Raw genomic sequence first — 15,711 nt, forward strand, 5'->3', positions numbered from 1 at the left:
ACAGCACATTCACATGGACAGACTAAGGAAAAGGAGATGAAATTTAAATCAGCATTTTTTTTTTTGCTTTATTACTTTAAAAATATATATATTAAGTTGGAACCTTTTACTGTACTTGACCACCATGCTCCCACTCCCTTAACTACAGACAACAGAAAGGATACCTTCTATTAATAGCTACCTGTTACTTGCCATTCAATAAACCCCAACCATTCTTCAGAAGTATGGATTTTACCTCACCTTCTCTCTGCATGCCCTAATTCTTCAAAGCTTTTACGTCACAGGTTAGCGGACTATACTGGTCATCTCATTGTTCTTGGCTTTTGTTTCTTAATTTTTTCGCGGATGCGAATTTGTAGATCTGCTTCTCAAGTGCTTGACAAGTACAGAATATTTTACTGTACAAAACTGACTTTACTTCCTCTAAGATCACGAACTGTTACAGAAATGGCAGGAAAGCACATGCCATCAGCCACAGCTCCGTGTTTATTACACAGGTTGGCTCTCTAGCCTCTAATCCCTGCAAAACCGCCAGCAGCGCAGGCCAAGCTACACCACAGGTGCGCAACGCATTCGGTTACGGCGCAGCAAATAGTCCACTTCTCCGTGAAGACATTGCTCTATTTACCTAGACGGTATTATCTCAACACCTTTGACTATAGAATATTGTTTCTCATACCCAAAGATCCAGCTTTGTCTAAAAGGAAAACCCCTGTTCCTTGTCAAGATGCAAGTATATGTTGAATCCTGGCATGAGAAGGGAGAAAACAATTGTAATATTCCCAGGCAATAACTAAGTAAATACAAATTTAAGCACATAGTTAAGGTCCTTGTCTCAATAACTTACCTAACCAGTGATTACTGATGTGCTGGCCTAGCAGTTTATCCATTTGTTCCCTTACAAATACTGATCTACAATCACAACTAAAATTCCCCAGTTATCTACATCATGCCAAAAACCTGTCCTTCTTCAGCTTTCCACATGGACAGCACATCCCCAACGTAACCTCATGAGATACACAGGTGTCACATTTTAAAAGTAATTCTAGGTTAACATTATGAATGGTAATATTTTACAATCTACTAAGCCTTACAGACTAAATTAAGTTCCTTAGGCAACCTAATTAAATATATTCAATCACCTATATTTTTAGTCAACTGGTTAGGATGGGACAGTACATCCTTACTACCCACCTATCTAAAGCACTCTTATTTTGGGGGGCTCCAGCTGTCCACGTGTTGAAATCACCAAAGTGTGACCACCAAATAAAATAGCATGTTTTTAGCAAAACATAGTAAAAATATACTATTAAGGTAGGTTATTTCAACTATTCAACTTCACATATACAAAAACTTTGGAATGTTAGGATATTGGGGATCCTGGGTTTTTTTTGTCCTACCCCACACTCTCAAGAGATACATACTGTATCCATCAGCACACTTTTAGGTCACTTCCAAAATAATTCTGAAGGGTTTATTTTAAATATCAAGGTTAGTAAATTAGTAGAGAAGCAGCTGGACAACAGTAGGGCTAAAAAGAAGATTCAAATCTAAAAATTATCCCAACAAAAGGTTCCACATCAAAAGGGCACTGTAGTTTTAAATAAGTTTAGGCAATTAATGATTTGAAGAGACTGGTCTCCATTGACTAATAAATCCAAATTGCTATTTAGGGAGAGCCAATGCAGGTAACCCTAACTTAATATCCTTTAAAGCTTGTGCGTAACTACTGCAACCTATTGCCAAGGCCGGAACACTACGTATCCTTGCTTTTACCATTACTAAAAACATTTAAACTGAAACCAAGTTTCTCTCAGAGCCCCAGAAACATGAACAACAAAGTTTAGACTCAAACCATTTAAAAAAATTTAGGAGAAAATGGCTTTACAAAAAATACCGTATTCATCTTTCCACAATATTTCATGGAATATTCTGGGGGGTGGGAGCGGAGAATCATTCTCTGCTACAAGTTCCACCCACTTTTTAAAACACATTTTATAGTTACATGTAAAGAGGGAATTATGGAAACTGTTTTTAAGATGCACATGTATGTTTAATATCAGAAACTAAGACTTGGGCTATAAAACATAGATTTACACCTTCCTCAGTAGCAGCTTATTCTGGTTTCAGCTTTTTAAAAGTATCAGATAGACTCCCATAGACCTATCATCAGGTCTCTATGTGACAAGTCTGTACCACTGCTTTAAAAAGCTATGAAATACTTCATTTTTATTTGTGCAATGGGACTTAAATTATCCTAGGATAAAAAGCCAATTATATTAACCTATAGAAAAACAAGTCATTCAACTCGAACTGATGCAAACATTAAATACAGAACATAATCTGTCCATGAATGTAAACTCTCCAGAAGGTGAAAAACATACTTTCCTGGAAAAATTTTAAGTACTTTTGCAAAGAAAACGGTCTTTTAAGAAGCTTCAACACCTCATTAGTGCTCAGGACCTCTAGTTTCATTGTCCTTACCGTTGGACAGGATCTACCCTAGGCAAATGTGAGCTTGTTTTGTGCATTTAATATGGCTTCGTCATTTCAATGTCAGACTGACTTAACTCATGCTTCATTCTAAGATTTCATCTTACTGTGACAGACCTGGGTATCAGGGCCAGAGGTTAGTCCTGGCCTCCTCGGTCCAAGCCAGAGCCCTCTGTCAAAGGCCAGAGAGGAGTGACAAGATGTAACCTACCAGCAACAAAGAAAATGTTCTATGGGACAGCATGGGTTACTTCATTTCTATCTTGGAAGTGTTTTGCCTTCTTTCCTGGTTAACCTATTCATGCTGTTTTCACCGGACTGCAGCTGACCAATCTGACCCAACACCTGACTCAGGATGGTCGGTTCGACTCCCTGAAAAACTTTCTGGGGCAAGCACCACTCAAAGCAACCGCAGTCTCACAGGCGTAGCTGAGACATGCTCAGAACCACGTCTTTAGTTTATCTGGTGTCTGCTTACCACAGAAAGAGGCAGGCGAGAGGAGGGGCAAAGACTAAACCAAGTTTCTCATTGACAGATCTTACTCTGCCAAATGGCATTCCTTATTTTTCTCCCTTTCGCTTGCTTGCTATTTGCTACACTCCCTTCTTCTGAATTTCTTAAAACACTAAAATTATTTCTTTCCATACATATTAATTCTATCTGTAGACTGCTTCTGGAATTTTTAATGTTTTCCTGGACAGTATCTCCATCTATTCCCCTTTCTTCCCCAAATTTTCTGGGCTACACAAGGCATGACAATCTACCAAAGTGTTATTTGGCCATTACTCTCTCCCACTGCGATTATTAGAATATGAATTCCATTAAGTAAGCAATTTTAAACTAGTAGATAGATCCAAAATTCTTCAAAGATACCTAAAACACTGATTAGCAACAAAGGCTGAACTTTTCCCCCGGGTCAGTCTATGCAATCCTCGTAATTATAATGTACAACGAGAAATAGTTCACACCAGCAGCTGCTACCAGTTAGCTAACTGCTAAAACCCAAAGCCCTCGAGACACTGCCTTGTACCGTTAAGTGTTCTTACGGTAATTACAGGATTAGCCTTTGTTTCAAAAATTTATCAACTAAACCTACACCACCATCTAAAACTCAACTCCAGCTCAGCTTGTAGCAGAATTCCTAGGAGTATGAAGAAGTTAAAGATCGGATTTAAAATGGCTACAACAAAAATCTAAGCAAACAGAAATATAAACAAACCTAAACTTACCAGAAGCAACCTAAAACACCAACAAAACACTAGACTGAAGTCGAGTTTTAGTTCTACAGTTTGACTCCTGATTCCTCACTTCACATCAGTGAGGGTCCTTTAAGATTAAGTGTTCTGTGCAAACCCAATAGAATTACAATTAGGGGATCTAATGTTGTCACATAGCTACGGTTAAGTTAGCAGTGTTGTGTAGTAGTGAAATCAATGACTGGCTCGCATGATGGCTTCTAAAAGCATCTCTTCCCAGAGTTTCATGTATTAGATAGGTGCGTATAAGATATTCGGTTGAGGACAGCCATTAGCATTTGGTAAAGATGGTAAACGGAGTGTTAACTTCTCCCAGCCAGTACACCATTTCCCCTCATTAAAATGTTAAGTCATCTGGGGGGGAGGGGAAGGAAGAATTCAACTTTACTTCATAATTCATAAGTCAATTGTCAGTATACATTTAAGTTTTTAAAACCTAAATGTTCCAAGTACAGAGTAAAGAATAAGCTGTCCAGAAAGCACACACTTAAATTTTCTCCTCTTGGGAGTTTTATAAAGGGATTTTGAACCTTGATGGCGAGAATCCCAAAACAAGAGTAAAATGAATTCTTTTTATTGCAAACAAACGTCTAAATTAATTTCTCCACCCACTTTCTTTAGAAAGAAAAAGAAATCAGCAGGCTAAGGAGATACCCATTCAAGAACTGACATGATTAAAAATTAAGATATAAATGGGTGACTCACAATGTCATTAGCTTACAAAGATGGTGGAGTAAACTACTACAAGCACACTAGTTATACAGTATTTTGTGGGAGAAGGGCATACAGACATAGCTAACTTCATATAGATCCCATTAGACAACTGGATTTACAACAAGTTTTTTTAATAAGAAATGGGCAAAGCCAGCTTTCTTTTCAGAATCAAAATGCAGAACAAATGGAAAAAGTATGGTATTGAACCTTCACAAGTTTGAGCCTCCACAAATAATGCAACCAAGTTTTACATTTTTAACAGCCCTTCTACATACACTCCATCTTCTCTATCTTGGTTCCAAGTTTTATCTTCATTCCCAATTATGCCAATTCCATTGTTATTTAAAAAAAGAAAAAGCCTTCCCAGTTATTGTCGGAAACTACTCTTGAAGCCTTCCCCCTCCACTACTCAGCAAACTACAGAGAGGATGGAGTGTACTATGAGCAGTACAGAGTCTTATGCAATTCATGAGGACTACTTAGTCCTTACATGAATCTGGTTGCTAACATTTCTATTATATTGTGACAATGACTCCCGACTGTTATCTCTGTGAGAAATGGGGGGAGTAAATTCTTAATAAAAGACACCAGGTACAAAGCAACATTTTACTTTTGTTGTGATAAAAAAAAAAAGTCACATTTTACAGATAAAATGTAGAACCCTGAAATACTGACACATTCTCTTATCGTGCACAATGCTGAGGTTCTCTTACGATTCACTTTAAAACTGCAATTAAAAATGTACAAAAAAGAAAAGAAAAAAAATCAACCCACAAAGCTTCTAAAAAAGGAACCCGCAGGCACTTCCTCTTGTGGAATGTTTAAAAAGTTAGCCTACTAAAGAAAACAGTCGACTTCTTGTGAAGGTTTTGGAGAAATATGTATCAGTTCGTTTTATTTGGGTATTCAATAATATCCTTGGTGATAATGCTGACTCCATGGCTTCTGACCCCAGAATTGCTGTAAGAGAAAATTTTTTTTTTAAAGAAAAAACATCAATAAGCCACTCAAACTGCTTTTAGGAAATGACAATCTAATTCAGAGTAATTGCTGGAAACAAATTTATACCTGTCATACCTCTGATTTCTACCAAACCAGATTTAGTTAGTATTAATCCCATTATTATCAATAAAACACATTACAAAAAGAAAACACATCATGACTTGGTTAGTTTATACAATTAAGGCTAGCAATAAAAAGAACGTCTGTATTAAAAAATATTTTATTATATAACATTAAATTACAGCAAACTCCACCTATATTCACACCTTGCCCTGTAACACTTATCAACACTCCAATCCCTGGACAAGTTTTTCAAGACTGCTTCCTAGGAACTTCAAATACAATTAGTGTCCATAACACATAAGAAGTTACTTACACCCTGCTGCCACTGGTTGTAGCCCTGAGATTGATTTTTGTAGCCGCGATTGTTTCCTCGTCCTCTGAAGTTCTGGGGAGGGGGGTGAGAGAAAAAGCCATCTTTGAGAACTCAGCATGGCTTGTCAGAAGGTTTGTATGTGGGGGGCAGCAGCACAGAAATGGGTCAGTTGCTAGAAATTATGAAGCTCGGGGCACCCTCTGGTTTGTTCTCAGGCGTACGATTCATTCATCTAAGGCATCCCCTGACTCAATGCTATTTCACCTGAAAATCAAAGTTCAGCGGGCCTCATCCTCTCTTCCATCACCGCGCAGCTTCCGATTCTTACTGAGGCTGGGGGCGTGCCCCTGCCACCCCCCAAACTGAGTCCCGCAGTCAGCAGGCCTGGAGGGAATTCAATTCTCACCTGGTTGTAGTTCCCTCTGTTGGGCATCCCACCTCTGCTGTAGTTGCCTCTGTTGGAGTAGCCGCCTCGGCTGGGGAACACAGGGCCGCGAGGGTACGGGTAGCCAATGCCACCGCTGCCCCCACCACCGCCACCTCTCTGGGGCATGTTGCCCCTCCGGTTATAGCCGCCGCGGTTCCCAGGAGCTACAAAGAGAGCGTTAGTTTAACAGCGTGTTTACGGGACCACAAGTTCCTCCGGACCAGTCCTGTATCGGAGGAGAAAAATTACTTTCGAAGACAAGCACAATGTTTAATTTAACCACTCACATAACCTACATGTGTTTATCAAGTCACAACATTTTCAACCAGTTCCTAGGGCAGCAGGATCAACCCGAGTTCAATGTCCTAGGTCAAATTCCACTAAACCACACGCAGACCCCAAACGACGAGACTCTCATCACTCGTTTCCACCCCGGAGCAAACAATGCCCACACTCCAAGCCAACTTGCCTCCTCCTCGGAAGTTGCCACCGCGCATGTTGAAGCCGCCACGGCCTCTGTGGCCACCGCCTCTGTTGAACTGATTCTTGCCACTCTTATTTTTATTGCTCTTCTTCGAGCCAGTGTTCTGTTTCTTTTCTGGCGGAAGCGCCTTTTTGCTTTCTTCCTTATATTGCTCCAAAAGTTTTTGGGCTTCCTCCTTCTGCAGTTCAACGTAGGTTATTTCATCAAAGCACTCAGCTACCTCGGGCAGCGTGAAGTTTCCTACAAGGAATAAGGTCAGATTAGCTTAAAAGCCCAAGACTCCACAACCCTGAAGCCTAAACTCAAGTGGCTGTCATTCTTTCAAACCACACTATGCTGTCTACTCCTGGTTTACTAACATGTTTTCCTAGAAACAGAAATAAACACATTCATTTATGTAGAGCGAACCTGACTCTGTCGAACAGTATCACTGGCAGATGACGTTCATTCAAGTTCACAGACATAAATCACCTAAGATTTAACACAGTAATAGAATTAAATTCCATGCCTTTCATTTTGAGGACTGCATGTTCTGGTAGGTCTTTTCCCTCGACTTCTGCTTTCTTCTGTGTTCTTTGCTTGTAGTCTTCATCTTTCGGGCAAACTACAACAGCTTTTCGTTGGAAGCCTGCAAACAGGCACATTTTTCTCCTCTGTGCAGCAGCAGACACGTTTGTCTTAAAAACAAAGTTTATAAACCCAAATATTAGCTCAACACCAAACACAACAATCCATTCCTTTTTCAACCTCAAAGCTCCAGCTTACCTGATCCAGAATGAAATTTCGCTTCTTGCGGGCAGCAATCTCAATAAACTTTCCAAGACACTGGGGAGCTCTCTGCAACAGCGTGTTCAGTTTTCCAGTATCAGCCATCTGCTTCTTAAACCCTGCCACCTATTTTAAAAGTTAAAAAGTTCCTTTGAACTTGTAAGTGAAACCTATTTTTTCTACTATCAGCTTAGATCTATGTGGAAACCAGACATTTGCTAATTTAAACACTGCCTTTCCTCATTATCATTATGAAAAGGATCACTTTACCATGTAATAAGATCCTCTGCTGTTCACTTCTCTAGCTACTGAAAGTTGATAGTTCAAAAAATTTTATAGAAGAAATAAAACCTAGCCACTGGGAGGCACTTTACCTTACACATAAAAATAGTTTACCTTACGTCCTTCTACTTTAAGTACCCAATTTAACTTTGACAAACTCCTATCTCTAAAACACTAACAAAATGCGTAAAGACAACAGGCAAAAGAATACTTCTGGTCTTTTTAAAATGCTGAGATCACACCCTAAATCTTTTACTTACCATCATTTTATCCATTATGGTGTTTGTTCCAAGAATGTTGTATTTACCAGGATTCTCTGCTGCATGTTTAGTAACCCAGGTGGTTTTCCCAGCTCCTGGCAAACCAATCATCATAACAACCTACAACAGAAAGGAATGGTATTCCGCTATCACTAGAGCCATCCAAGACTTCCTTACACGTTTTTAAATGCACAAGAACCCAGTTTAGATTATATATATAAATTTCCATTGCCTTAAAAACAAAGGAATTTTTGGAAACTCAACACTCTAAAGAACACAGCTAACTAAAAGAAAACCACTGGCTGATAGCAATGGGCATGGGAGAATGAAACAGAGCAATCATCCAGATCTTCCAAATGTCATTATTGCCAAACAGAAGTAATCTTCAAATGCCTTTAAAAAAAAAAAAAAAAAAAAAAATCCACTTACCTCACAATCTTTCTTCTCTTCAGGCCCCTTTGGTCCTCTAACTCGATCCTCTAAGGGGACATTCTGGATAAAAGTATAATCTTCTGGTATCGGAAAATATGGCTTTTCCTTCTGACCAAAATTAAATTCAACCGCACAGTTGTGGCAGAGAACATGCGGAAAGAGTGGCCTTCCAGCAAGAATTTCCTTACTGATTTTGAAGGCAATGCCAAGATCTTGCCCATTCTTTGCATAGGAGAGTTCTACTTCATCACTTTCAAAGTTCTGTTGAATCAGAAAAAAATTAACCGTTTTAATCTGCGTCCTATAAACTTTTTCTAAAAAAAAAAAAAAAAAAACTACTTCTAAAAAAACCTTCAAAATTTAAATGAGAAACGAAGCATATCCTATAGAAAGCATATTTAGGTTAAATGTTAAGGAACTTTATTAACAGTTATAAAGAATGAAACACATGTATCTAGAAGCAGAAACAATGCTGCCTTAACAGACTAGATTTTCAGGTCAACTTCATGTTAAGTAGTTTTCAGTCAAAATGATTAATATTGAAGGCTAACACTGATATACCTTTAAAAAAATTCCTAGCTGGGGGCACCTGGGTAGCTCAGTCGGTTATGCGTCTGCCTTTGGCTCGGGTCACAATCCCAGTGTCCTGGGATCAAGTCCCACATCGGCCCCCTGCTCAGCAGGGAGCCTGCTTCTCCCTCTCCCTCTGCCCGCCTGTCTGCCTACTTGTGATCGTTCACTAAAAAAAATTCCTAGCTAATAATTTCTCACTTATATACATAGAAATTTAGCCGACTTACTGCAAAACATGTAATCACATCATTTTCATCAAATTTCTCTCCATAATCTTCAGTCTCACAGTTGCATGTTTTTATTCCTTTAAGAGAATACCCATAAGAAAATTCTTCTTCACCTAAGAAAATAATTAACTTTCATGAAATCGATTGTTTGAAACAGTCCAATGACCCACATATTTTAACATTCGAGATGGAGGGAATCAAGAGAAATGAGTATATAATCTAACATTCTTCCACTTACACTTTATCTAGATGAAATTTAATGAGCCAGGTGGGTTATGTAACTATTTAAGAAACTTCATTACCATGGGATAGTGACTTTTAACCCACTCATCAGAAAACAAGTAATCGTAAAGGAAAAAAACCTGAAAGTCAGCTGATACCTACTACAAGCTAGTATCATTCATGCCTAAAATACTAACAAAATGGATTAAAAACAGGCAGAAGGTTTAGAATGCCTTGGAGTGTAACTACTGAAATCAGACCCTAAACACGCATCAGCACATACTACTCAAATGGGAACTTTACCAAGCAACATTCCACTTGTGGTTAGTGACCAGCCAATCCGAACTTCATGTATGTCAATGTCTTTTGTATATAAATGCCTTACTGGGATCTTCTCTGTAACCTGAAAATCAAATCATAAATGATTACGAGGAACCTTTCATCTGGGTGGTGGGCTAATTCTTCTCTAGTTACTAATAGAAAGACACCCATTCTACCCCACCATCTTTCCCCTACATTTACAAGAACTTTAAAAATTGACAGAGAAGTTTGGAACTTGAAACTAAAAAGGTTCAAGTCAAGTCCTTGGTCGACTCACATTGAAAAGAACAGTTAATGTTTTAAAAATTACAGATTCTCGACTCAAATCCAATTAAAACATACATTTAACATGTTTTGCTCTGGAACAAAACTTGAAGCCTAACCAAATTATTTTTAAACCCTTCGTAGGCCTTTCAAGTGCCTAATAAAAAAAGGAGCACCCTAAATAAAAATAGGCTGACTCTACCAACACAAATTTGACGTTAGCAGATACGGTTGAACTGTTATAAAACAGGTTTTCCAAGCCCCTCTTCTAATCCACAGAAGCTTCAAAGATAAATTCCATTCACACCTTTGTCAGGCAAATGGAAACTCACAAAGGTTCTTAAAAAAATAAATAAAAAAAAAAAAATCACAAAACTGCATTTACCTTCATCTCAAAACAGACTTTGCCTTTTGACACACCATAAGATGCCCTTCCTCCAGCCCAAAGAAAAGCAAAACTCTCCATAGTGAGGGAAGAAGCACTGAGGCGGTCTCTTGATATTTTAAAATGTAGATCACAATTATCTGCAATTATATCAAACACCATATTATTTCTTTTGACATCCAATGTAAATACATCTGCTACATAGACAAAACCTGGTTATTACATTCTTGCATAGTTCTAAAACTGCATGGAACACACTGCTTCTACAGATCATGCTGCTGTTCTGATCTTCACTTTAAGCCCCACTCCCACCAAGTCACTCTCACCAAATTATGAACTGAAGTGTAAACTGCCTACAAAACCAAAAACACCAAGGTTTAATGTGTATTTTAAATATATAAAATAAGACAATGTGACAGGGATACATACCTGCTCTGCTCTTTACCTTGATTTAGAGGCAAGCAGTAGAGGATAGCAGGAAATCAAAGTGAAGCATGCCAGAACCAGGTAGAATTTACCAGTGCCACAAAAAAAAACTGAAGGGAGGCCATGACCACATACTTTAAAATACAGGAGTATGAGCTGTTGATCCTGCACTTTGTAATTTTACAGGGGCTCTAGATTCTAAATTCTTTCTCAAACTTGTGAGGAAGGCAGCCTCAACCTAGCAAAGTGCAAACCTGGTTGTCTAACACTGTTAATATTACAGTATTTTAAGTCCCTTTTCCCCAGGCTTGCCAGTTGGTCAGTAACAACGGGGGATTATCCACTCCCCGGATTACCCAAATCCAAAAGGTCTTTAACCTAGCTACCTTTGGGTCAGTGGCTCATTAGCATGCACCTTCTTGTTCTCACCTCAAATTAAAAAGCTGTTTTAAGTTTTTATTGATGAAAAATTAGATCTAGAGTTTGGAATTCTCCTTAAATGAGCTTTGATTTCAAAATTCCTATCACTGGTAGAATTTTCGATTCAACAACTGCGTTTGAACCCGATATAGATAGCAATACATGAGTTGACGTTCCTAGGTAATCAGCTAAAAGCCCATCTACTTTGAATAAGTGTTAACTTCTGGAATCATTACTTCACTACCTTGCCAATTCTGACTAAGTTTGTATTTCAGCAACCGAACTATTTAAAATAAAATTCTCAAGTTAACTATTTTTCCACGTGCAGTTTTTTTTTCTTTTAAATGACTCCTTTAGCTCAACTACCTGTAAAGGATATTTAATAAAAAATTAAGAGTTAACATTTACAGTCTCACAAACCTAGTTAAAAGTAATTTGTATCCAAAAACATAGGAATCTAAACTTTAACTCCCTAGATCTATGGGGCTGGTTCACACCTTACTACCTACATTTCAAGCAATTACTTCTACACTTTGTTCTATTTATCGAAGTGAAAAAATTGTGCATTCTGATCAAAAACTAAACCAACAAAATGTTTTTATACAAAACCACACATCTGACAGCCAAGGCCCATTTAGAGGTTTGCAATACTTCCTCATACTCAATTGCAACCCAACTGGGTAAAGTAGCAGTGTTTACAGCGCTGCCATTGATACCATTCGCTGCTGAAGAAAGCTAGTAGCCCAGTGATAGCCCACTGCTGCTGCCCCAGGTCTTTGGAAGAAATCAACTTATGTTAAAGCAGCAGCTACTGAACTGGAATTGAGAACAAAAGAGCAGTTATTGAAAAAGTAATATTACAATCTTTTAGAATAGGGAATAAACTTGTGTGCTAATGGGAAAAATCATTAATACATATTAACTAGCCCAAATAGCTCACTTAATTCTACCAAAAAAATGAAATTACTTTATTGTAGGAGCCTATAAGGACAGGTTACAGGTAATCTTACAAGTTTCCATTAGCTAACTAAACCCAAAATTGGCATTAATTTTACATTCCTACAAATGCGAACTTTCTAGTCATAAAAAATACCACCAAATTGCTGGAGCCTGTAAAATTATCAATACGACACAACTGATGCTGTACTAAATATTTAGCTACCAGAATCTGAATACAACCCATCATCTCCTTGCTTTAAAGAGAAACGGTTTACGTTGCTTTCTGCATTTAAGTTCAGCACACGGAGTTAAGTTCTCTAACGTTTTGGAACCAAAATCGCCACATTTAGTAACTGGGGGAGGAAAGGGAAGAAACAGCTTCACTTACAAGTATCAAGACAAACCACTGTGTCATCGAAGTGCTCATCTTCTTCTTCAACAGGTGGCTGAGGAGATTTGGCTCTGAAAGACAGAATTGTCTCCTGATTCAGCTTTTCCTACCCAGGAAAGAAGGGAGACGGGTAAAACTAGATCGGCATCCTCTACCTGCTATACTTGTTCTCTTCAATGTACTCAAAATATCCACGGCCATGATCTTCTCGAGGTCTTTTCACCCCTCTCTTTTTATCTCCGCCTTTCTGCTCTGTTTTGCCGTCTCCTATAACACACAACACCCCTAACATAAGGGGCCAAGCCGCGACACAACGGGGGGGGGGGGGGGGAGTCCCCCTCCTGTTTGTGGACGCAACAAGCCCGACTCTCCCGTTCTTTTTTGTAAGCGTTTTCAATCGACGAATCCAACGCGAATTCAAAGAACAATCAGCTTGGAACCGGCCTGGAGTTAGTGACGCACTCCAAAGACATTCCTAATTTTGCCAGCCTACTCGAAGGTTCGAGAAAGCTCCTGGAGACCAGCGCGGCCCAGGCCCCGAGCCCACGTGTATCCCGAAGAGAGTTCAGGAAGGGGGGAGGGGCCGGGCCAGCCCGCGCGCCCTCCCCGCCCCTCCCCCACCCGGGCCCGCGTTCCCCGCGGCCGCATTGTACTGATCTTCCGCCCCGCTCTCCCCGCCCGGCCCCTCCCGCCGGAAGTGACGTCACGCCGAGCCCCTGCGCTCCTTGCACAATACCGCGGCCCAGCGCCGCCAAAGCGCGCCCGCCCCGGGCCCTCGGGCCTCTCCCCTCCCCCCGAGACATGTGCCCGCACCGCGCGCACGCAGCGCGGCGGCGCCACCGCGAGCCGACGGGGCTCCCGCCCGCCACCCGCCCGCGACTCCTCCCCCTCCAGCGGCAGCTGCAGCTCCCCCCCGGCTCTCCAGCCACATAATGGAGGCGCCGCCGCCACCGTAGCACACGCCGAGCCCGAGGCCGCCCAGGCCTCAGAAGGCGGGCGGGATTCCCCGCGCCCCCTCCCCCCCGCGGCGGCCCCCGCCCGGGGCTCCCTCCCCCGGCGGGGCTCCGGCAGGCCTGGGGCACGGTCCCCACCCCGCGCGGGCCTCCCGCCGCGCGCAACGTACAACGCAGCACTCACCCGCCGCCGGAGCCCCGGGGCGACCGCCGCCTCCGCCGCCTTCCGCCTTCTTCTTACCTCCGGCCTGCTGCTGGCCCTGCCTCGCCCCGGGCGGCGCCACCGTCACCGCGAACAGCGAGGTGGGGCCGCTGCTCTTCCCCGCGGCCTCCTTGGCGGCCCCGCGCTGCTGTGGGGGCTGTTGCTGCGGCGTCGCCGGCGGTTGAGGCTGCTGCTCCCCGTGCCCGTTCTCGTCGCCCGCGCCTTCCTCCTCGTCACCGAGCTCATCCTCCCCTTCCTGGAAGCCCTGATCGTCGCCGTTCTCGTCTTCCGAGGCGGCCTCCTCCTCCTCCATCGGGCCCGCGTCGGCCGCCCCCGCGGCCCCGTTCTCCTCCCCTAGCTCCATCTGGTCGCCATCCAGGGCGGCGATCCCTTCCTCCTCCTCTTCCTCCTCTTCCTCTTCCTCGTCGCCGCCGGCCGCGGCCTCCTGCTCGAGGCCTGCTCCCGAGCGCCCGGCGGAATCCCCGCCCAGGTCTAGGCTGCCGTTCCCGGGCTCCATGGCGGGGCGGCCCCCGGCCTCCTCGTCGTCCAGTGCGGCCTGGAGTCGCTCCATGAGCTCGGCCTTGAGGCCCTTGTCGGAAAGGCGCCGCTTCTTGAGCTCCTCTTTCAGCTCCGAGACCTTCAGCTTTTTTACATTAACAGGCGAGGAACTCATGGTGAGGGCCCCGATTCACCGCTAGGCGCTGGCTCAAACTCGGCTCCGCTCACTCGGCCACTGGTGGCGGCTGCTGCGGCTGCTCCTCGGCCCGGGCGGCGGCTGCGGCTGCGGCTGCGGCTGGAGGTGGGTTCGTGCTGCAGAGCGGACCCGCCTGGTGTCGAACGGCGCCAATTCCTTTCACCGAGTTCGCGAGGGAGACGCGGAGACTCGCCTGGCGCGAGCGAGCACGCAACGTCCTCTCGCAGGGGCGGCGCCGCGCACGTAATATAGCCGCCCCGCCCCCTGCCCTGACGGGAGCGCTGCGCAGGAGGAAAGCCGGAGCGCGCCCGCGCCCCGCCCCGCCCATTACCGTACTTCCCTCCCCGCCCCCACGCCGAACCCGCCGAGAGCGCGGCATAGGCCGCGCAGTGCGCTTCCAATTGGGACCGAGCAAATGGAGGAGAAGGAAACCGCCTTTCAGTTAAACCGATCCACTGCAGCCTCTGTTGGTTTTCCTAGTTCTCTGGTGGCAGCAACTCGGCTTGCTCGTTGCCTCTCCAGCCCGGAGGCCGGATTCACCCAGAGGCGTGCAGGCCTCGATTTGGCATGATCCACTCGAGCCCTCCACCTTTTCTTCCATCTTAGATTTGCCTTCTTATCTCTCTCTCCAGCTATTTGTTTAAAACTCCTTGAAATCTTATTTCCGTGTTGATTTGTGCGGCACAAATTGGCAGTTACTGTACGCGGGGGGGTTTTTTCCGCTTCAAATATGGTTTAATTTTCCTAAGTCCTGCCTTGCGCACTGGGTTTTAAGTTCGGGAAGGGCGAGGGCAGAGCATCTCTTTTGTCTCTTCCCCGACCCCTGATGCAGGGCTGGCTTCGGGAGCGTGATCCTCTCTACTCCATGCTGCAAAGGCGTGCAGGGCCTCTGCTCTCATGCTGCTGAGAGCCAGAGAAGTTAAATTAAGCTTCAGAATGGCATTTCTGAGTTTACTATCCAGAGAGACAGACCTCTGCAAGATTAATGCCGTCCAACTTAGGACCTGGCCATCCAGTCATGTCGTCCCAGTAGCTAACAATGAGACCCAGCCAGATCATACACTCTGCTTCTGCTCCTAATCCCGTAGAAATACTCCTGAATAAATCATGCTGAAACTAATAAAAGCTCATGACAAAGGGCTGGGATTTTGTTTTTTTAAAAAAAGAGAGATGATCACTCTTGAAAAGAAATCTGTTAT

At 43.1% G+C, this 15,711-nt stretch overlaps 1 protein-coding gene across 4 annotated transcripts; it reads right to left on the reverse strand.

Moving 5' to 3' along the window:
* Positions 1–4,308: 4,308 nt before the first annotated feature.
* On the reverse strand, positions 4,309–14,735 carry HNRNPU (heterogeneous nuclear ribonucleoprotein U). Of its 4 annotated transcripts, none has more exons than XM_045877584.3 (14): positions 13,801–14,734; positions 12,819–12,930; positions 12,661–12,734; positions 10,488–10,627; positions 9,821–9,920; positions 9,296–9,408; positions 8,493–8,756; positions 8,064–8,183; positions 7,519–7,647; positions 7,262–7,430; positions 6,739–6,993; positions 6,249–6,433; positions 5,843–5,914; positions 4,309–5,424 (listed from the first exon to the last, which is right to left on the reverse strand). In XM_045877584.3, exons 1-14 carry the CDS (start codon positions 14,489–14,491, stop codon positions 5,371–5,373), a joined length of 2,478 nt encoding a protein of 825 aa, XP_045733540.1. In that variant the 5' UTR covers positions 14,492–14,734; the 3' UTR covers positions 4,309–5,370. The 4 variants fall into 4 exon arrangements, with proteins under 4 accessions (XP_045733540.1, XP_045733541.1, XP_064450498.1 ...); XM_045877585.3 differs by having other exon boundaries at positions 13,858–14,733; XM_064594428.1 differs by lacking the exons at positions 4,309–5,424; positions 5,843–5,914 and adding an exon at positions 5,962–6,106.
* Positions 14,736–15,711: the final 976 nt, after the last annotated feature.

The sequence above is a fragment of the Mirounga angustirostris genome, unplaced genomic scaffold (genome assembly GCF_029215605.1).
Source record: "Mirounga angustirostris isolate CCGP_5_RB_7025 unplaced genomic scaffold, mMirAng1.0.hap1 SCAF_6, whole genome shotgun sequence".
Taxonomy (NCBI): Eukaryota; Metazoa; Chordata; class Mammalia; order Carnivora; family Phocidae; genus Mirounga; species Mirounga angustirostris.